Genomic DNA, 22,548 nt, shown 5'->3' on the forward strand with positions numbered 1-22,548 from the left:
AGTTACCGTCTGAGGCAGCTTTATGCAGAGACTGGGGAAGGAAATGTTTTTGCTTCCTGGCCATCCAGGCACAGCTGATGTCCTCCTTTCCTTTTCTAAGGCACAGTGAGTGCTACAGCTGAAACGGAAACTCCTCACTCCCCACAAGAAGAGGTAGTACGTTGACTGTGGTCACAGGCCAAGACCAGAGGCTTTTCTGGAAGCAAGCTTTGATACCTGGGGGAAGGACTGGCAACTAGGTGAAACTTTTTCTCCCTCCCAACCCCTCCCCATTGTGGGCAGCTTCCACTTGAACGTGGCTGACCTTTGTAATAATGAGGCTTCAGAGTTTCTTGACTCTAAAACTCTTTGCACATTCCACCTCAGCAATCCAGTCCCACAGCTACAGCTGGAATGTTCTCCCTCTGCCCACCTATGATACTTGCCTGTACTCTAGTGGTTCACAAAGTCTGCCTCTCTTGGTGAACTGTTAGTTCCTCACTGCTAGATACCGTGTCTTATTTGACTTTTAACCTCATCCCTAGCTCTGCAGCCGGATAAGAGTGACCTCAGGTAAGGAGAATTATGTTAGAAGCAGCAAAGAAAAGGCCGAGGGTGAGCAATTGAAGGAAAGTTACGACACAACCTTGCTTTCAGTGAAGTGTAATTCTTGATTGCGGTGAAAATAAATATGCCCTTCAAAGTAACACATGTGCCACCTGATGCACTCCATGACAGGAGGGATTGAGGCAGTGAGTGGATAAATGTTCTCGGAAAGGGGACAATAAGGAAAGAGGAGCGAAAGGTAACCTTAAAAGCCTTCCCTCTGCATAGGATGCTTATAGAAGAAATTGGACCCATGTTGTGAATGTGATTTCTGTTTCTCCACAGATGGGAGTTCTCCTTTTCCTTTGAATCACCCCAGCACTTTATCTGTACCTCTTTTGTGACACTTTTCATATTCTATAATGTTTTACAGATTTTGTGTTTTTCATAGTACGTACTTCTACTAAACTGGCAATTCCTCAAAGGCAAGGATAGGGCTGGATGCCATTCTGTATCTCCCACAATGCTTTGCACTCAGCACTGCTCAGTGTTTGACCGAAAGAACAAACCCAAGGACAAAAGAACAAATCCAAGGACAAAAGAACAAACCCAAGGACTCTGTGGTTTCTCTGAATCTGTGAGCTCTTTAATGGGCTATCAAAGACAACACCTTGCAAAGCCAACTTTCTCCTTTTTCTGGGATCCAGGACTAAATTATATTCAAAAGTATTCTAGTTTAGGAGAGATATTTTCTGTTTAGGGAATGTTGCTAAGCCCTGTCATCAAAAAAAATAGCCTTTCCATCTACCTCCAAGCTCTGCCAGGGCAGAGCAGATTGGCAAAGGCAGTTTAAAGGAAAAACAATGTAATGCTTTCAGCTCATGGTCGTGCAGGTGCCACTGGAGGAAAACAATGTATGAGGTCGAAGTTTGAGATGCCACATGCTATAAAAATAGGGACGACCCACTGACTAGTGGGCGCATAGATCTAGACTGTGAAGTACCTTCTCCAACTTTCATATATTCCAATGCACTCCGTGACTCTAGGCCAGGAGTCCTTAAAAGGCAACTGGTGATTAGAAGTCTCCCTACAGAAGCAGGGTACGCAGCCTTTTCAAGAGAACCCATTCACACTGTAGAGAAGGCAGCAGCTCCGAATGGCAAGAGCCGTCCAGAAGGATGGCTGTCATGCAGGGTGTCATGCGGGGTCTCTAGTCCCTCTCCCCGCATAAGAACTCAGTATATGGTGAGGCCAAAAAGGAACACCCACGGAGCCATAGATAGGGGAGTCATATCACTATAGTCTCGCTGGCAACTGAACTGACGACACAGGAAGCAGGAGCCACACAATCCGCAACCCGCCGTCCACCCGTCTCCACCAACCAACCTCACTTGCCAACTGCAATCCGCCTCTCTGCAATCCATAATCCACACTCCGCCACGCCACGCCTTGCTAGCTTAGCCACGGCAGTTATATCAGTGGCTAATGGCTAACCGAGAACAGCCGATGGCCAACTAGTCACAGCCGATGTGAGGCTGAGCTGCTCTCTGGGGCTCTGTCCCCACAGACCCTGAGTCTTGAGCAGAGCAGCTCCATTGTGAGGGCCGTTGTTGCTCCTTTGGAGGATGCCACACAGGCGTCGGCATGGAACCAAACCAGTGACGGGACAGGCGTTTCAATTTTTGCAAAATCTCCTCTAAGCATGAGTCCTCTGTGTAACTGAAGATCTAGATTCTCTAGGGATTGGTTCCCCAAATCTTGCATTCGATTCTTTCCTAGGAAAGTTGGCAGCATTGATTTGGCCGGTAGCAGCAACCATTATGAGTACTAAGCAAAAAGGAAGTGCGGGCAGTGAAGGGCCAAAGTCGGGATGGAAGGTGCTTGTTGGCTGCTGGCATGGACTGTATCAGAAGCCCTACAATGGTCACTCCGGTGACTGTTGCAAACTGCCCCTTGGAAAATTTAAACAGGAAAACATTTGGGTTTGGCCTGACGTACTTTCCAATAAGCATGTTTGTTCAAATAAATTGTTGCATTAAGGTGGATCTGTCTCTTTCACCCTAAAGAAAAAAGTATTTGTGCCCTAAATGTCGGAGACACTATCAATGAACAGCTGATCTTCACGTAAAGATAAACCCCTATTAGTCAGAACCGGGAGCCTGGCCCTGCAAGATTCCCGACAGCTTGTTTAATCAGCTGCGTTAATGCAGAGGTTTTCAATGAGAAGGGTCCATTTGCACCCCTTATTTGCTTGTAGGCCCCGAGGCCAAGTCCCCAGGTTGGGGCTCCTCATCAGCCTCTGACTTCTCATTTCCCTGAAATGAAGATAACTGCTGTCTGTGTGTGTTTGGGTTAGGGAGGGCAGGCTCTGGGGACGAGAGCCCTCTCTACCCACCCACCCACCACCACCAGTCATGCCAAATTGCAGGGTGGGGGCTGCAGAGGAGCTTACTCTGGCAGAGCATACAGATGGCCTGGTTGGAGGCCCCTCCGCTAAATGGCTCAGCCTGACTCCTGCCCAACACAAGAAACAGAAGACCAGATGACATAGCTGTGGTCACCCAAAGCCTGTTAACCGTATCGATTGGCTTTGTTTATTCAAGAACTCTGAGCTTCTTTTTCTTTTTTTTTTAACAAGGAATTTGAACTACATTTTGTTTGAGATACCCAGAGAGATGTAGCTGTGTGATTACCACTTTTACAAACGTTTAAACAAAACTGTTAGCAGTTCACCACTTTGTTTAAAGGACAATGACGTAGAGCACAGACCCATCTTCTCAAGACCCAAAGGACAGTGACCAAGGCAGAGAAGAAGCGAGTGCCGAGCTGGCTGACCAAACCTGCTTTTGGAAAACCAGGGAATCCCAAGTTTAGGGTTGAAGACTCTTTCCGTTTTGCCAGAGAGGCAGTGAGTTTAGCCCTGGCGGTTTGGTGATTTACACCAATGCCCTTAGCTTGTTCACGCTCCTCAAGTGGAAGAGAAATTCAGGAAAAGTGGGGCTGAAAACAATCGCCTTTGTTGTGTTCCCTTACCCCAGAGACAGTCAAGAACCACCGTTTTTATTAGAGCTGGTTCACTGCCCAGCCATTGCCATCCCTGTTTCTTTCCTTCCATATTTTTTACCTCTGTAGTCACTTCTGTGTTACAGCCAAAACCTCACCTGTGCTTTCAATCTAATCACATTAGTAAAATATCTGCCGTTATCTGACTTTCTCCTCATGCGAAACTTGATTTATGAGTTATTTCTTCTACTGTAGTTAGCTATAGTTAGTGTTCTTTTAGCCTTGTCTTGGACAGAGTATTTACAAGAACCCTTAACAAGAAGTATTGTTTACATCTCATAAGCATTCCTCTGACAGCATACAAATATTTATGCCTATATCAATTTTTCTAGCCTATTTACAAAGCTGTTGTAGTAGATAATGTATTCTCCTACCAAAGGTTAAAAATGAAATAGCCTGTAATTGAAGCTGACCAATAATACTGACTTGAGGGCGGCAACATTCAATTTCCAAGTATGTGAAACACATACAAATTATAGGAATTTAGACTAGTAACATCCTTTCCGACACATGTTTTTGGAAACTCACTTTACCCTACAGGAAGGTTGGTTTGTTTTTGTTTTTGTTTTTTTCTTTAAATCAGTTAGAGTTCCTGTCTAACAACTTCATAGCCTACAAGTAAGACTGTGATTAAAATGTTAACTAATGAGGCAAATGGGAATTCCAGAAAGACTCAGTAATCACTGAAAAGGGTAGTTAAATGGCTGTGAGAGTAACCATTTTTAACTTGATACACAGCATTTCTTATGTACCCTTTAAACAGTACTGACAAGGTATTTCCTGGAGATTAATGGCGGTCCAAGTTAATGGGCTGAGGGAAGGCCATTAATCCTTACACAAAGGTAGTTGGGGAAGTAGAAATGAAAAACAACTGCTAAATGGAGGAGATGCCATCCCAGGAGATATTTCAGAAGATTAGTTCCCTTTTCAGAAGCCCATACTTACTCTCCCTTCTCCACATGACACACCTCAGACTCAGGTTTTCAACCTCCTGGGAATCAATTAAGCTTTTGAAAGTGGCTTGTAATCTCCCTGTACACCAAACAAAACCCTTTTTATCAATGAGCTTTCTCTTCCCACTCTTTCTCACTTAAAACCCGTCCTGGAGACTTTCATTTCACTAGCTTCTCACCATCAGACTTATTTTATTAATTTGGACAGAATTGTGCTCAGGAGTCTAGAAACCAGGGCAGTTAGAATATACCCTTGAGGGGTTTTGATGAGAAAATATCTATGTGTGCTGTGCATAAGATATGCATAAAATATGAAATTACTGTCAGTGGTAGGGTGGCATTGATGGAACAATCAGACCTAGATACTTCAGTAAATCAGAAGAGTTGAATCCTCAAAAAAAAGCACAGACACAAGTTGGTACAGTGAGGATACCATTACACGCAGAAGTGTAAGCTTCCCGACTGTGGAATACCCCCCGAGGTGTACAATTGCAGATGATGTCACACTCTGTGGAAGCTCAGTCCTCCCCCAGGCCAACCTAGGCTGCACCCATTTTGCCTGTTGGCTAATCTGGATCTGTTCCAATGACCCAGATATATTAACATCAGGATTATGCAAGATACACAGTATGACCTCTGGAGCAAGAAGGACTCTTGTAGAGATAGTGGGAAAAGGTGGCAGAGGATCCAGAGCCTCCAGTGAAGGACTACCCCAAGTAGCCCCATTTTGGCTCTTTACCCAAATAACAGTTGAGAGCTGGAGAATGATTCTTAGTTGAAAAAGGAGATCTGCCTCGGTGCAGGGGCGTTATCATCTACGACTGTGTTTCCCTGGTAGGGGCGTTAGGTCCGAGAAGCTTGCCGCCTCGCCTGTGCTAGCGCAGTCTGCTCACCTTCCTGCTGAGAATCTAAGCTTCCTTTGGAACCCTTCCCGTGAGAGAAACCCCACCTGACTCACTCATGTGGTGTCTGACTGGTGGTTCCACTAATCCCATGACGGTACTCTGATCCCTGTAGTATGTTTTCACATTTGGAAAATTAAATACCAGAGGTTATTTTGCTGCTTAAAAAAGAAAAAAACTATCGAAAATATTCGGAAAAAAATGTTCCGTTGTTGCTGACAGGTACTACCGTGTTTCCCTGAAAATAAGCCCCGTTAAGATCATCAGCCAGACAGACGCATTTAGTACGTTATGACGATGTTCCAGAAGAAGATGCCATGACTGTATTTGAATAAATGTAGATTGTTGTACATGAAAAAATAAGACATCCACTGAAAATATGCCCTAATGCGTCTTTTGGAGCAAAAATTAATATAAAACCCGGTCTTATTTTTGGGGAAATACAGTATTGTAGTTAGGCCTAGGATGGTGGCAGCTGTACTCAAGACATACAGACTTTTTTTCCTTGTCGTTATTCCCTAAACAATGCAGTATAATAACTATTTATATAGTATTTGCACTGTTTTAAGTATTATAAGTAATCTAGAGATGATTTAAAGTATATGGGAGGATATGCGTAGGTTATATGCAAATACTACACCATTTTATATAAGGGGCTTGAGCATCCTGCGGATTTTGGTATCCTCGGGGTTCCTGGAACCAACCCCCCCAGATACCGAGGTAGGAAAATTAATAAGATACTGAAAATTAATAAGGTAGCTGAAATGTGCTAAAGGAAACTAAGAAAAATGTTTTCTGGTCAGTAAGGCAAAGGGGAGAAATGCAAAAGCCCCATTAGAATGGCAACTGGCATTTTGCCACTAATATGTATCTGATCTAACTCTGAAAGCATTAAATACTTGTGGATTTTGTGACAGAGCCAAGAGATGTAAATTTGTAGCTACCAGTTAAACGGAACTACTGTTTTAGTGCTGCAAGTACAGGTGCAAATCTTTATGTTCTTCCATACTGTTAAAAAGAAAAAAATCCTTGTTTATATACAGATTAGTTCCACTAGACCTAGCTGGACCTTTGAAGTTCTCTTTTCAACTGAAATTGCCTTGTACAAATGAACTATCCAGATGTGGATGGGAACATAATAACAGAATTACGCGCCGAAATAACTAGATTATTTAGGTCATGATTGCAACTTCCTGATACCATCTGGGCAAATTACTAAGTGTATTTAAGTTTGAGGTAAACTGAAGTTTTGGTCCCTTCAGTTGGCCTCTTTGGGCATTTTGTTGGTAGTGGAATTTTCTGGTCACTTTGCTTGCTTTAAGAGCAATGGATCCACAACTGTGTCATAGTTTGAACTGGAGCCTTCCTTCCACACATTTGGTGTGTATTTAAAGCATCAGTTCAGTCTTTCTGAAACCTGACCCAACCACTTAACACTAAGATAATAAAACTTGCTATTTTGTGTACCGTGCTGTCTTTCCAAATTAGGAAAGAACAAATCAAACCCTGTAGAAGTCCATTGTTTTAAAAGGAGTAATTTTCATGCGGTACCATTAACATTCTCTCAAGGTAGTATTATATAAATAATTACTGCTACACAGGAAGAGTTGATTCCCATTCTGAAATGATTTGCACACATTTAGGAATTTCATTGTCTCCTCAGAATCCTCTGGGCTGTATGCCCATAAATCATCACATTGTGAAGGTAGAACTTCCATTATGTGATTTAAATTTTATGGCAGGAGAGAGCAAGATAATTGGAAGGAAAGAAGGAAAGAAAGAAAGAAGGAAAAAAGGAAAGAAAGAAAGAGAAAGTGAAAGAGAAAGTGTAGATCACTTTCTTACAGCTAGAGGATCTCAGAGCAGGAAAAGGGGTATTTCTACTCTAACATAGATCAAGGAAATTTATGGTTTGCTTTTAATAATCAAGTTTCTGGGGGTTTTCTAAATGCCAAAACCACAAAATTTGGCATTTTAAATTCATACCTATGTGTGGGCATGTAGTGTTTCTAGGAGTGGTTCTTAGAGTCCCATTGAAAACACAACATTCAAATGCCAGTTCCCTTGGTTTCTATATGATGTTTCTAGCCCTAGGCTTCTTAATTTGATCCAAGGGATCCAAAGTTTTGTGTCTGTGTATTCTGGGCCTTGTGGTATTTATCACCTTCTCAGAAGAATCTAGTATACCACATTTTCAAGACTGAATTTTATTAGACCCAATCTAATTTATTAGACCCAAACTTCATGGTGGGAGTTTTCTGTATTAATAATAATGACAATAATAGCTCCCGATTATTGAGCGCTTATGTGCCACTAACTGTACTTAACACTTTATAGTTCTCATTTATTGCTCCCAACAAGGCAAGTACAATTGTTATCTCCGTTTTATGTTTCTGGAAACTTAAGGCTTTGAGAGGTTAAATAACTTGTTGAAGATCACAAGGAAGTGGAGTTAGAACCCAGGATGCCGTTTGGGAAAATCCATGCTCTTAGGCATTATACATTACAATGAACACATTCATTTATTAGTTTATTTCTAACTGGGATTTTGTTTGATTGCTGTATGCAAACAGCCCTTACTCTATTCTGGTGGTTGAGCATTGCTCTTTATCTAGAGGCTATACTGTTATGATCCCAAGATCCACATTGGATTGTAGGACCCAGAAAAGTGCCTGGCATTTGTTTGTTACATAAATAAGTAAACAAATGAACAAATGTATGCCCCTTCCAGACACGGCCAAGGTCATCTTTTGTGATACTCCCCCCATAGTGAGTACAGGCTGTGTTAGTGGTGACAGCGGGAGTGACTCTTGTTTTTGACAGACACCATGCATGCCATAATGTCTACTGACTACTAGAATCAGCTGATTTCCCCTTGTAATTGTGTATTTGCCAGACGCCAGCAGCCTGGGGCCAGTTTCTCAACACAACATTTGGAAGGTAGCTACTTGAAGTTTTTTTGCATAGTTTTTGCCCATGACTGTTTTCATTAGACAATGCAGTTTTGGCAGTCATCATTGCACCAGAGTAGAGGGTTGAACTTCTGTAGGTTGATCCTTTTTAACTATTTATAGAAAAACAGGTATCTTTCTCTGCCACTAACTAGTTCTGAGACTTTGGGAAAACTTTGGCAGGCTTCAGTTCTTCATTGTAAAATGAGGGGCGTTGACTATACCAGTTATTTTTCAAGGATGCTTTTTCCCTTGTTTATTTTAGTGCCCTAAAATTTCTTTATTTTTATTTTTTCCCACTGAAAATCTGTGTCAGAGCTCCAGTCCCTCAACATGAAAGCAGAATGTGCTGTGGAAAGCTTTCAATGTAGAGCCACACAGATGGTGATTCTTAACATCTATTTTGCATTTATTTTCTTAATTTATGATTTACATGCTGTACAATTCACTCTTTATAATGCAAAATTCTGCAAATGTCGATCACTAATACAGTCATGTATCTACCATTACAGTCAGGACCTAGAGCAGTTCCATCACCCCAAACATTCCCTCTCACCCCTTTGTAGCCCACCCCTAAACCGTACAGACATAACTTTTAAACTAAGAATGGATAACTCTGGTTCAGATGCATGAGTGTTTGGTGGACCATTAGAGACATGGTTTCAACAGACATAGAGGATCTATATAAATTTTGGAGGAATTTGCGAATACGTAATTGAAAGCATTTTTAAAGGGATTTTTGTTCTATACAGGCTTTCCTTTCAACTCTGTGTACCTTTAGGGAGTGGGATGAGTCTTAGAGGATATCTTTCTCTAATTGTCAAAGTTCAAGAGGTAAATCACGGTTTGATATTGTCAGACAATCCTAAATGCCCCTAATGTGCAGTGGTATCCTTCTCAGGAATATTCTCAAGCATAATAAGTACAGTATAGTTACATTAGTGGACCTTAGCACAACTAGTTACATTTTTTTTCTAACTCTAGCCAAATGGTTTTACTTATTCTTTCATATTTTTAACTAAAAGTTGCCAAACAAAAATTACGATGGAAAAGGTCACTGATTTTTGTTTTTAATTCAAGTCCTAAAAACTTTTTATTTTATTTAAGAAACAAGTCTCCATCTCAATAACAGACTTCCCCCCACACCCACCAATATAGTTATTTTTGCATTGGTTTGGGTGATATACAATAGTAAGTTTTTAAATTCTGGACTACTCACTGCACCTGCTTAGGATCTAAAACTGAAATGGAAAACACAAGGCTTACCCCACATGCTCCCTGATCAAATGCAAAGGTCCTTAAAATAGCTTCATGTGAAGATGTTCAGAGCAGCTGAAAACCAAGATGCTGGTGTCCCTAGTCACAACCTGGCAGTTTAACCCCCTGGCTCAGAGGCAGCTGCCTCTTGTCTCCTTGTCGCAGGGCCAGGAGCAGCAGCTCCACAAGAAGCCCAGGTGCAGCCTCTGCTTCATCCACCTTGCTGTCCTCCCTGAATTCCGCTCTCCTACACAAGGGGTTGTCCCTAGTCTCATCATGAAGATCTACAATATTCATTCCAAGCCACCAAGATGAGAGAAAAGTAGCTAAAAGCCTCGCAACAATTACAGCAGACTTTAAATAGGTACAGAATAAATTCCAGGAAAAATGTAAGGAAGACGTGAGGACTTGTGTATTTGATTGGTCATAGCTAGTAGCCGACGATACTAGCTATGTCTGGCATCCCACACACTGTGGCCCTCAGTAGCTTAGTTACCAGCAGACCAGTGTACTCTCAGAATCCACCAAAAAGACCTTCTTCCTTCACTTAAAACTGTCCTGTTCCACTCTGCCTATCTCGACATTGCTCTCAGTTAACCAGGCTTACCATTTATCCATGTAGATCATTTTTTTCTGTGATGTTGTCTTTTACGCATGATAAACTGTTTTTCTCCAGGGCCCACTTATGCTTCCACCGGAAGCAGGATCTGGACTGGATAGGCAATTGGTCTGATGTGATGAAACCGTGTGTTATGTTTCCAGGCTGGTGGTACTAAGCGGCGGTTAAAATTCGATGTGCATGCACATGTGGATGAATGTACTAATATACTGTACTGCTCCTGTCCTGAAGAGAAAGGAAAGGCAGTAGCTTATGTTTCTTTTAGCAACTAAACTGATTTTTCGACGGCCAGAGGAAAGAACTGAGGGGTGAGTACATAGAAGGGAAATGGAGGCAGGAAGAGGACGGGGTGTGGGGCAGGCCTTAAACTCTCCCTGGAGGCATAGTCTCCCCCTTGGCTGCATTCACCTTCTAACAGTAGGTCGGGGCTGTGAGTACTCATGTTGAATGTTTCCTAGTCTTTCATTTGCGAAATTACTTAATGGGACTGTGTTAGAGAGAAAATGAGCTGGGCTAGTCCCTTAAACGTCTAAAACCTAGTGTTTCCACTCGCTAAACAGGGAGTAACACCCGCCTCTCCTATCCTGCGGGTCACCCAAAGATCAAGTGAGTGACTGATGCTGGAATTCTGTAAACAATGTAAAACACTTCATAGGTATAAGGTGACATCACTGTTGTGATTAACGCCATCATAAAAAGCCTCCTCAACCAATAGAGTATGGCTACTCATTTCAGATGTAGCCTCCAGTCAGACAGATTAGACAGAAACATCTTGAACTTCCATCACATTTGAACCCCAGATAGCTATGAGACTATAGTACATATTTTGTCCTAATATCTTCCTTGGGATCTTCCTGTATGACCCAGTTCTGAAAGAGCAACCTATCAGTGTGTGAGCTTTTTGTCTAATATCTACAGTTTAGAACAGCCAAAAATGTCCACATCCCTCAAAGAAGGCTCAGGTAGTTGCACTAGCATGTATACGCCAACCTGATGATTTGACTACTTGATCTCTGGAATTGTCTCCATAGCTTGCAGACACTAAATAACCTTTATAAAGTAGGAACAGTATTTTTGTTTCTGGTTCTTAACTTTTATCTTAATCAGAAATGAGGGAGAAAATACTTGCCACGGCAAACAACATGAGCAATACACAGGTTCAGACCACTAGTCGTCGGCCCCTCTGTGAAGGTTCCTACACTCGGGGCACGTGGAAAACATTTGCCTCATTCACATCTGTATTCCTAGAACCAGCACGTAGGAAGCACTCTGAAGTATTTGCTGAATGCATGAACAAATGAGCAAGCAAATGAAGCCCTTTGTTATATAAGTATCTCCCCTAATTATAATGAAACAAAAAAAACCCTATTTGTGCTCAGCATAAATGGTTATTAAATGCTGGTGGTCAGAAGTTCTATCCTAAAACAAAAATAAAAGCAATTAACATTTTTTTTCTGTAAATATTTTTCAATGCGACATGTTGGAGAAGCAAAGCATGTATTTCAGTGGTAATGAAAATTTTCCTTTAAGTTAAGACAAAGAATATTATGGACTCTATTCTGAAGAAAAGAATACAGGGCCCTCTACTTTTTATTACTTTTTCCCCGTCCTTGGACCTGCCCAATTCTTGGCAAGTTGCAACGTCGGTCTTATACAATAGTGTTCCATCAAACACACCATCATTTTCAAGCCACAATAAAGTAGTTCCATCTCCAGTGACAGTGCCACTACCTAAGACCAATCCTTAGCTAATAAATTCTTTACTTCAATCACAGTTTAAGCAAAAAATACAATTAACTACACATGAACTTTAATGGAAACTAAACTCTTTTTTGAAAATTGCACTTCTTTGTTTATAATCCATACTTTCCTTTGTCCCAGAATCTTTGCAGGGTGTTTTTGCATTGGTTATGATAAGAACCCAAATGCACTTTGCTCTGGGAAATTGCGTGAAAAATTCTCATCAGAGTAGACGTGTCTCAGTTGCCCTACATATTTGTTTTAAAGAAGTGGATATAGCCCGTGAATATCATTGCTGCCTTTAGAAATTTGCAGTAGCAAACAGCTCTTAAAGTACTTATGCTGATTTTTCATTAATCCAATGGGAGTTTCATAACAGTGTCCACTGGGAACTGTAGAGATATATTTACTGGGAATATTTGCTTTTGAGGGGTAGAAGATGGATGCAGGCACATCTTCAGAGAGATTGCAGGTTCAGTTCCAGACACTGCAATAAATTGAGTATCACACTAAAGCAAATTGTAATCTCTTTGCTGGTGGAGTTTTTAAAAAAACACATCTGTGAAGTGCAATAAAGCAAAACACCATAAAATGAGGTATGCCTACATATTGGAAAGTGTCATCATAGGAAAAGCATTTTTACTTGCAGCTAGAGAAACATTGCCATAATTTGAAAGAGTTCTCTCCAGTAGTACGATACCCCATGCCCTCCTTATACAAACGGAATGCACTCGTGGAATATGGTGAGTGTAGTAAAGCAATATATGTATTGCACCTCTTGTAATCCTTCCTGAGACTTGCGCAGATATTGAAAAAAAAAAAGATATGTGATCATCTGCCATTATGAAGAGAAATAGGAATGATTGAGTATGTCAAGCTTTTAGCTGACATATTCCTATTCTCTGTTGAATGGATCTCCTATATTCAAAATTATGCAGTCACCGTAAACATTGACTAATATTCCCGTTGAGCAAGTACAGTGAGCAGAACTTTCTCTGGTGTCATTTGGCAGCAGTCCAGCACCATTTCCTCTTGACACTGAGATGTGATGTGCAGTGGATATCTAATCATGTTCTTTGAGGTGATAGGTAATCCCCAAGACCTTCCAAAACCCTGCTCAAAAATCTGCTTCTGTTCTCTGGCTCCCATTCATCAAATCTTAGCATCAAAGAAATATGAACAAAAATAAAGAAAAAAAGAATGCAATCTACTTCCCACTTTAAGATGCTAGTTTCTTCTGTCTTCCCAGGAAATGAGAATTCCTTCTCTCCCATCTAGCCTACCCAGTATAATTCTCCATTCTCATCACATCGTGATGGTTTTGAAATTATGTATTGCTCATTCACATCGGCTTACAAAATTAAGCTCTTAACAAGGACAGTCATTTTGTACAAACCATTTTTTAAATTGTTGACCATTTGCCTTACCCTTAAGAGAACAACAATTTAAATTTTCATTTTGGTTTTCTTTCCTGCCTACCAATTCAGCAAACATTACCTACTGTCAGGACAGTTCCTCTGTTTTGCAAACAGCTCTTACTCATGTTAGCCTAAATTCATCATCATCATAAGCTCTTAATCATACCTGAGATTACTGCATCCCCTTGCATAATATCCAGGAGATCCTGCTCCTGGAGAGCAGTGTTGGCAAGTCCCGGAGGCTGGATAACACACTAACATCCCCAAAGCTTCTCATCGGCAGCCATAGGGACACTTACCTTACCGTGCAGGCGCCTTTGCTTGATCACGCCCGGTAGCACTCTCTCCTCCCCACCAAAATCCAACAGTGGAATCCAGAGACCAACACCAATGTTTTCTTCTTTTCTTTTTGGACACTCTCTCAGTTTTTGTTCTGTGAGCTTCAAAGCCACAGAGAGTCTGCAACCAGGGGCCACTGACAGTTCTCCAAAGGAGAGGCAGTGGGGAGCCCAACACCAACGGGGCCCAAACACTAAATATAACCCGCTTCACTCTCGGGGCAGCGTCCTTCATGCTCTGAAGACAGGCAACCGTTCAGAATCGTTCACCCTGAGCTTGCCAGTCTCCACGGAAGAAAGGGCCTAACTGGACTGGCTGCCGGATGAGGCGACCAGAAAGCCAGGAGCCATCTGCCCGGAGCAGACAAGTAGAGGCAGGTATAGGCTCTGTGAGCGTGTGTGTGTGTGTGTGTGTGTGTGTGTGTGTGTTTGTCTGTCTGTGCCCAGCAGCTGCTCTCCAGATTAGAAGACACCACTCTCTGGCAGGCAGCTCTGAAACACCCTCTTGGGTAATTGCAGATTCACGCGCACATCTTGGCTGAGAAAAGAAACCTCCCAGGCAAAACCTGGGTCCCCTTCTTTGCCCGGTCACTGCCCCAAATACACTGAGAACCACAAAAAGCAGTGCCAGCATCAAAGGAACAGATGCCCAGATGGACATCACATTGCACCTCACTCATTTTGTACCCCACCACCATGAACCTATGCAAGCCTTGTTTGAGGTTTAAGTAGCAAGGGCATGACCTCTTCTTTGACAGTCAGAACCCAAGGCACTGGAGAGATTCGCTATTATTAACGCTGTGTTGAACTTTCACTTGAATGCCTGCCTGTTCCCTTCAGTGTCACATGAGACATGAGTACAGAGTGCTGAGGACACTTTAGAGCAACATCCAAATGTGTAGTGGTGTTTATTATTATTATTCAAGTTCTTTTGTTTTGTGTTCTTCGGCGTTAAGAGAAATCTCGTACCTTAGATTGCTAAAATTTGAAGACCCTAATATTCTCTAAGTGGTACCACTTGTTCCATTTGGAGCGAGTGGGGCAGGAAGAAGGAGCAGGTTCATTTCTTCAGCAAGTATGGATTGCGTCACCCGTCGGTATCGTGTCCTGTATCAGACAAACCCACCACCAGCCAGGCGCTCAGTCTGTGCATTATCTTATTTAATCTTCACAGCACCCCTTTAAATTGGTCCTATAGTGGTGATGACATAAGAAAACCAAAGCTCAGAATAATTAAATAATTTCCCCAGAGCCTCCCATATGAAGAGGCGTCAGACTGGGAATTCAGAGTTGGATCTGAATCATACCATAACCGAGGCTCTTTATTTTTAACCCTTACCATGGAAATAACTTCAAATTTACAACAAAGATACAAGAATAACAAAGAGTTCCCCTATGCTTTTCACTCGGGTTCTCCAATTTTTAACGTTTTACCAGTTTTGATTCCTCCCTTTCCTTCTTCCCTTCCCCTCCCCTCCTCTCTCAATCTCCCCCTTCCCCTACCTCCTTGTGTCTGTATATGTGTGTATATATTTTTCTGAATCGATTTATATACTTATACGCCGTTATTCTAAAAGATAAGTGCAGTCTTACACGTAACTACAGCATAACAAATTCAGTGAATGAACGTTGACAACAATATTGCTTTCTAATCCATAGTTCTCATTAAGCTTTTCACCAAATGTCTCAATAATACCCTTTACAGGGGAAAAAATAGGTTTTTTTTCCCTTTGGTCCAGAATTATATGTTACATTTAGTTGTCATGGCTGTCCTTTAATCTTAAACAGTTCTACGGTCTTTCCTTGTCTTTTGTGACTTGACATTTTGGAAGAGTCCATTTTGTAAAATGTTCTTCAGTGTAGCTTTGTGTGATGTTTCCTCATAACAAGACTGAGTCTGTGCATTTTAGGGTCAGGAATACTATAGAAGCAATGCTGTCTTCCCCTTAGTTAATCCTATCAGGAGACATAAATGGAGTTGGTCTGTACCAGCCCTGCTCAGTTCAGGTGGTATCTGCCAGACTTCTCCACTGTAAAGTTACACTCTTCCCCTTTGCAATTAGTAAATACTTTGTGGGAAGATACTTTGAGACCATGTAAATATATTGCTCTTAAATAAACTTTCTACTATAAGGAAGAGCTTTCCTTCCTCCCCTGTTTATTTTTGTATTTATTTATATCGATATGCACTTATGGATTCCTGTTTTAATCAGTGAGTTGTAATCCATTGGTATCGTTATTTTCATGCCTAAATGATCTCAGATTTAGCCAGTGGAGCGCCTTCAAGCTGTTCTTTTGACAAGTCCTCATCATTTTCTGAGTACTTTCTTACTTTCTGGCACAAGAAAATATTCCATGTGCATCTTATATTTTCTCTACCCAGCCCTGGAATTAGCCACTTCTTCAAGGAGACCTGAATGGGTTATGGAAAATAGTGTATGGAAACCAAGATCTGGGCATTGAGTGTGCTCATCCAATATGCCCATTGCTGGCGGGCTCTCAAACCCAGAGGAACTAGGAAATACACACACACACCACACACCCGACACACACACAACACACACACACAACACACAGACACACACACACACCACACAGAGACACACACACCACACACACACACACACACCACACACACATACCACGTACACACACACACCACACACATACCACACTCACATACACACCACACACACACCACACACCTGACACACACCACACACACCACACAGACACACACACACCACACACACACCACACACCTGACACACACCACACACACACCACACAGACACACACACACACAAACACACACACAGCCGTATCTATTGCTCCATCTGTATTCAACACCATGAAAGCATATTGATAGTTCCAGTTCCAATCTAATACCATAGGAGCATTCCAGCTTTTCCCTTTTCCATGTTTGTAACTCCTTTCCCCAGCAGTGGTTTCTGTTATCCTCAAATGATGTACTTCTTTGCTCATTGCCCCTGTGCGTAACCAGTCTTCCCACCCTGCCAGCTGCTTTCTCAGTCCTTACAGTCTTGTCAGCCCCCTCAGCCCGAATCCCTCAAGGAAAGGGAACAGATTCTCTAAAGGTGCATATTCCCACCTACTCATGGGCAACCAAGCATCCAAGTAAAGAAGGGAAATACGAGGAAAAAATATTCCTAATCTTTTAATGGTCATTTTTTTATTGACTCAGAGCTGTAGTGTCCTCGTCTGTAAAGGTTTTGCACTGAAAAAGATCCTATCTTAGTGCCGTTTGAGCATTAACATTCTGTGAATCTATAGATTGATGACTTGAAAATGATCCAGGAAAACCTAACCCTGTGTTTTTTGCTTGACTCTTACTAACAGTTATTACTGCAGATGTCTGGAAGGTGTTGAAAGAGATATGTAGCACTAGTTCTCAAAAATTGAAGTTTAAACTACTTTGTCCTTTGTTTGTTGGTTTATTTCAATGAATTGTAAAAAATTGTAAAACGAAACATGGGGTCCTTGTAGCAGAGCTGGATCACTGGACATCAGAGACAGTTCTCCCCGAGCACACCTCACTTTTTCTGGACCCAAATTCCAGATCCCATATTTCCCACTGTCCTCTCCCCACCCTGGGTGGCTTATGTTCCTCTGTGATACTCCCAAGGCACCCAGAGCTTAATTGCATCTCACCCTGAATCTCACAGCAATTGCAATTGCCAGCGTACTTGTCTCTTTCCCACACTAAACTGGGGGTTCCTGGAGTGCAGACCGCACCCTCTAACATTGCAGCCCAGCCCCTAGCACACACCAGGGCACAATAACTGTATATTGACTGGAAGAAGCATCACTGACCACTTTGACCAATGGGCTAAGGAAAGAAGCAACCCTAGAGTAAAGTGATTTTGGAACAGCGTCTCAGTGAGCTAGAAGGTAAAGAAATAAGAAAAGCATACATTTGAGAGCCTGTCAGCCACTTTTATATTCCAGGGTTTTAAACTTTTTTCCTAACAGACATTTCACCACTAGGAAAATTGACAAATTTAAATTTCATGTATTATCTTCTCCTTCATGTTCCCTAAGGATGGACTTAATGCCCTATACATAAAAATGAAAGGTCTGGCTAATCCACAAAATAGAAAAGTATCTCCAAGTAAACAACTCTGTTTAGGAAAACCTGGTATAAGGAGGGGTGCCTGTCTCTTCCTTTGAAACCCACCTGTAAACAATGTTTTGGAATTATACATATTTTAGGGTTTCATAGTTTTCTAAAATGAAAATGATACTAACAGTTTAAAGGAGAGGGGGAGAGAGCAAGGTGCGGGGAGGGAGAGACATGGAAAAAAAGCATATTGTTGACCTCAGAATCTTGTTGCAAGTAATTTGTACTCCTCAGTTTCCAGGGGCTATTTCTTCATATACAAGAATGCCAAAATACCAGGTGACAGCTGTTTAACTCTGAGACATCCCTCAAGTGTCCTATTTTGATGTCATTATGTAATGCTTTTCTCTTGACATAGCTGTCATCGCTTGTTGATATCTATCACTGCACAGCTCTCTTCACTTTTGACTCCATATTATTTTCCCAAGTGGGCACTGGTTCTCTGTATACCAGAGCGAAAAGAGAGAAGGAATAATTCTAGCAATGTCTCAAATTGGACCTGTGTTTTCTCCTGGGCTAGAAAGTTTCTTTGTGAACAGGAAAAATATGAGTTAGAAACCTTTATCCCCTCTCAGCCCTTCTCCTCTTTAAAAATGTTTGTTCATTCTGGTCTTACTGTCCTTTCTAATTGCACATCTTATAAAGAAATGTTGTATCAGCAGAGAAGTTGTTTAATTTTTCAGCTCAAATCTTGCTTCAGTAGCTGTTGTCTTTGGTAGGCTCCAGGACAGGTGCACACATCTATAAGCACACAATTTTCAATTCACGTCAGCAGATACAGAGGGTGCCAAAGAACTGTATACACTTTTTAAGAAAGGAAAAAAAAAATATTAAAATTGTAATACTCAACATGTGCGGGTAACAAAAGATGAATACAAGTCACATTTGACTTCTGTAATTACAAGAGGTGCTCAAAGTGGTCAGCGTCCAGACATTTCTGATTACGGCGAACTACTGCGTGAGCAACATTGACCAAAGTGTCCACTTGTACACATTTTTGGCACCTCTGTTATTTTCTGAGTGCCCCAAATATACCGCCCACTACTTGAGGTCTTGGTGCTGTACAGATAAAATAACGTGTGGCTCCATCCCTGTTCGTCAAACACTCAGTTCGGTAGGAGGGGCACACATCAAAATTCTAATTGTTTTTCTTTTTTTTTTTACATTTTTCCTCTTTCCTTGTTTTATTTCTCCGTTACCTTTACTGATATTTACACAGGGTTTTCGGGTGGGGGAGGTAATGAGATTGAAATACTGTAATATTTGGATGTTGAGCAGATAAAAAGAAAAAATATCAAGGTGGCTCAAAATAAGTGGGTAGTGAGATAAGAGGAGAATACTTTATCACCTGTGTTAGATGCTACTGATAGACCAGGTAAGGTGAACGCTGAGAATGGCTATTGGATTTATCATTATACAAGTGCTTGATGACCTCGGAAAGAGTGGTGGGGGCAAATTTTTGTCTAAAATGAGTTGAAGAGAATGAAATAAGAGAATTTGAAGAGAATAACTTATCAACCACTTGTTCAAGAAGGTTTGCTCTAAGGGCAGTGGGTAGAGAAATGCATGGGAGCTACAGGATGGTTGTGGGGACAGAGCCAGGAGTTCAGTTTCCAGGCTCTTGGCCTCACATGGAAAGGTACTCACTCGGGTAGTAAATGGCCATCAACTGTGGCTATTTGACCATTAGCTGTAACCAGTGAGCCATTGGCCACTAATGTAACTGCCATGGCTTCGCTAGCAGCGGATGGTGGCTGGCAAGTGCGGATTGCAGTTAGCAAGTTGGTTGGTTGGCAGAGAAGCGGATGGCAGGTTGTGGATCGTGTGGCTCCTGGTTTCCTGTTTCTCCAACCGAGCCGCCAGCGAGACTATAGTGGTGTGACTCCCCTATCCATGGCTCCGTGGGTGTTCCTTTTTGGCCTCACCATATCCTGCGTTCCTATGTGAAGAGCGGGAGCTGAGCCCCCACATAAAACCCTGCGTGACAATGATATAAGATAAAAAATATGTACTTTATTTTGTTTTTATATTTAAAAACTAATGTTTTCATTCTAATGGAAATGCTCCAGTAGAGAGGGAAATTTTGATCATTAAGGAAAGTGAGGAAATAGCTAGAGTGATATGCTTGGGTCGTTCCGTGTGGCTGGGCCAGAGTGCACAGAATAGTTGGCCTTACGTAGAAGGGACCACAGAAAAGTCGTTCAGCAATGTAAGGAAAATCAGAGCATACAGAGAGGTTGTGTGGTGAGACAAGCAGGAATATCTAAAAATTACCCTCAGAGCACAAGATGGGTTGCCTGGACAATGACACAGCTGGTGGCAGTGATCAACTTCATCTCCCAGCAGGATGATCTGTACCCGAACACAGCTTCATAGGTGACTGTGGCTCTCTGTCCTGTTCTCCATCCATGCAGGGGCGTTTTCATCTTCACTCAGGTCTTCAAGGTGCCAGGCAGTTCACTTTCTAAGATACCTCTTCCAAATTGTTGTCACCTAAGTTCAGACATCCTGACACCTAGTAGTTTAATTATCCTCTTATGTGTGCTGCTGCATAACGAATTACCACTAACTACTCAGTTTAAAACAACACTATATAATATAGTGCTGTAAGTTGAAAGTCTGTGTGGGCTCAGATGGGTTCTCTGCTTAGGCCAAAATCAATGTGTCAGTTTGACTAGATATGTATCTGGAGGCCTGGGGAAGAATTTCCTTCCAAGCTTATTCATTCAGGTTGTTGAAATAATTCAGTTACTTTTAGCCGTAGGACAGAGATCCTTCTTTTCTTGCTGGCTGTCAAAGTTGGGGCTGGGCTCAGATCATAGATGTTGTTCTCAGATGTGTTCTGTGTGACACTTTCCATCTTCCATGCTAGCAATAGAATATCTTTCTCGAGTTGAATCATTCTCAGCTTCTCCCACGCTGTCTGTACCTTCTCCTCACTTTTGAATCTCTCTACTTTCAAAGGGCTCATGTGATTACCCCACCCCCGGATACTCTCCCTTTCTTAAAGTCAAATGATTAGTAAACTTAATTACATCTGGAAAGTTCTTTATGCTATGTAATATAACATAATCATGGGACTGACATCAGGGAACAAAGGTCATTTCACCTATCGTGGTCTAGCTTCTGGTTCCTATGATTTATGTCTCTCTTTTTTTTTTAATTTATGGGGGTCACAATGGTTAGTAAAATTACATAGATTTCAGGTGTACAATTCTGTATCACATCATCTATAAATCCCATTGTGTGTTCATCACCCAGAGTCAGTTCTTCTTCCATCACCATATATTTAATCCCTCTTACCCTCATCTCCCGCCCTCCTCTCCCCTTACCCTCTGGTAACCACTAAACTATTGTCTGTGTCTATGACTTTTTGTTTCTCATTTGTTTGTCTCAAAATTCTAATTTTAATGGGCTGCACATGATCATGTCGGGCTAAACGTAGTTCTGTCTGAGTCTACCCGAGGTGGAGGTCAGGGGTGGGGGTGGGGTGGAAATACTGGAACTGGACACCTTGGGGGAGGAGGAGGAGGTTTCTGCCAGGGGTCGGGTAAGCAGGAGGACGTTCTCAGCAGAGGACATGATGTAAGCACATGGCAGGAGGGCACGTGATGGGTCAGCAGTGGCAAGCTACTCCCAGGCCTGGAAGCCAGGAGTGTGGTGTCCAGCGTGGCACTAGGAAAAGTGGCATCTTTATTTGAGCCCAGAACATTAAACACCGTAGATGCTTTGATGCTACATGTTATAACTGCTCCACAGACGTGGGAACCACCGGAGGCATTTTAGCAGAAAATTATAGTCAGGGAGGTATACTGGGAAACCCACAGGATTTGGACCCGGAAGGCTTTGTATGGGAATGTTTCACCTGGAAAGAAACTCAGGGCTCATCTATTTTTATCCTCTTACCTTACTCATGAAAACTGTGTGACCTGGCTTTACATTGCACACTGCTGGGTGCCCTGTAAAGCCTTGGAGAAGCCTCTATGTCATAGCTTCCCCAGAATAATCTCTGGGTTTGAGCAAAGCTATCCTATCTCTGTGCCTTGAAGGGGCCACTAGTGTCACCTCTGTGCACTTTTACTGATGGAGGATGCTGGCCCTCAGAGGCCAGCTGTGGGGTGGGGGTGAGGAATAGGTGGGGCTGCTCCAGCATGGGGACCAGTCGCGTACATTACAAGTGGGGTGTTTCAACACTGCAGGGAGAACCTGGGCAGCTGACTGCCGCATGATTCCAGGTGAGCTGCCTGAGTTGTGGCCCCATCCCAAGCAGCCCCTAGGGAATGGGGAGCAGGTGACATGGAAAGACAAGCATTACGCAAGGAAGCCGAACTCCATCCAAGTAAACTAGGTGCTGAGCAACTATAGTCCTAGCAGAGAAATTAAACACCCTGAGGAAACCAAGGAGAAAGATTGATTCTAAAGTCTGAGCAAATCAATAGGTGATTGGGAAAAGGCTGCTCTGGGCCCTCCGGAGAGCATACCGAAGCAGGAAAACACATCTAGGCCTCCCTGTGTGGTGTGGCCGGGCTCCTCGTAGCTGGCCAGACTTGGTCCTCAAAGACCAAAGAACCAGATAGACACCATCTGAAGACTCAAGATCTTCCTTTGTAGCTACTGGGCAGACTTGGGGAGGCAGGGGCG

At 42.3% G+C, this 22,548-nt stretch overlaps 1 protein-coding gene across 6 annotated transcripts in view; it reads left to right on the plus strand.

Moving 5' to 3' along the window:
- CMSS1 (cms1 ribosomal small subunit homolog) overlaps nucleotides 1–22,548 on the plus strand; it is a 335,684-nt gene that overhangs the window by 257,681 nt on the left and 55,455 nt on the right. The window contains exon 1 of one of the 6 annotated variants that reach the window (XM_033125739.1): nucleotides 13,973–14,144. The exons of the other annotated variants lie outside the window; for them this stretch is intronic. Within the exon in view, the coding sequence (XP_032981630.1) occupies nucleotides 14,090–14,144 (55 nt within the window). The 5' untranslated portion in view covers nucleotides 13,973–14,089. Of the gene's footprint in view, nucleotides 1–13,972; nucleotides 14,145–22,548 lie in introns of those variants that run through there. 6 annotated transcript variants of the gene reach the window in all.

The sequence above is a fragment of the Rhinolophus ferrumequinum genome, chromosome 2 (assembly GCF_004115265.2).
Source record: "Rhinolophus ferrumequinum isolate MPI-CBG mRhiFer1 chromosome 2, mRhiFer1_v1.p, whole genome shotgun sequence".
Lineage (NCBI taxonomy): Eukaryota > Metazoa > Chordata > Mammalia > Chiroptera > Rhinolophidae > Rhinolophus > Rhinolophus ferrumequinum.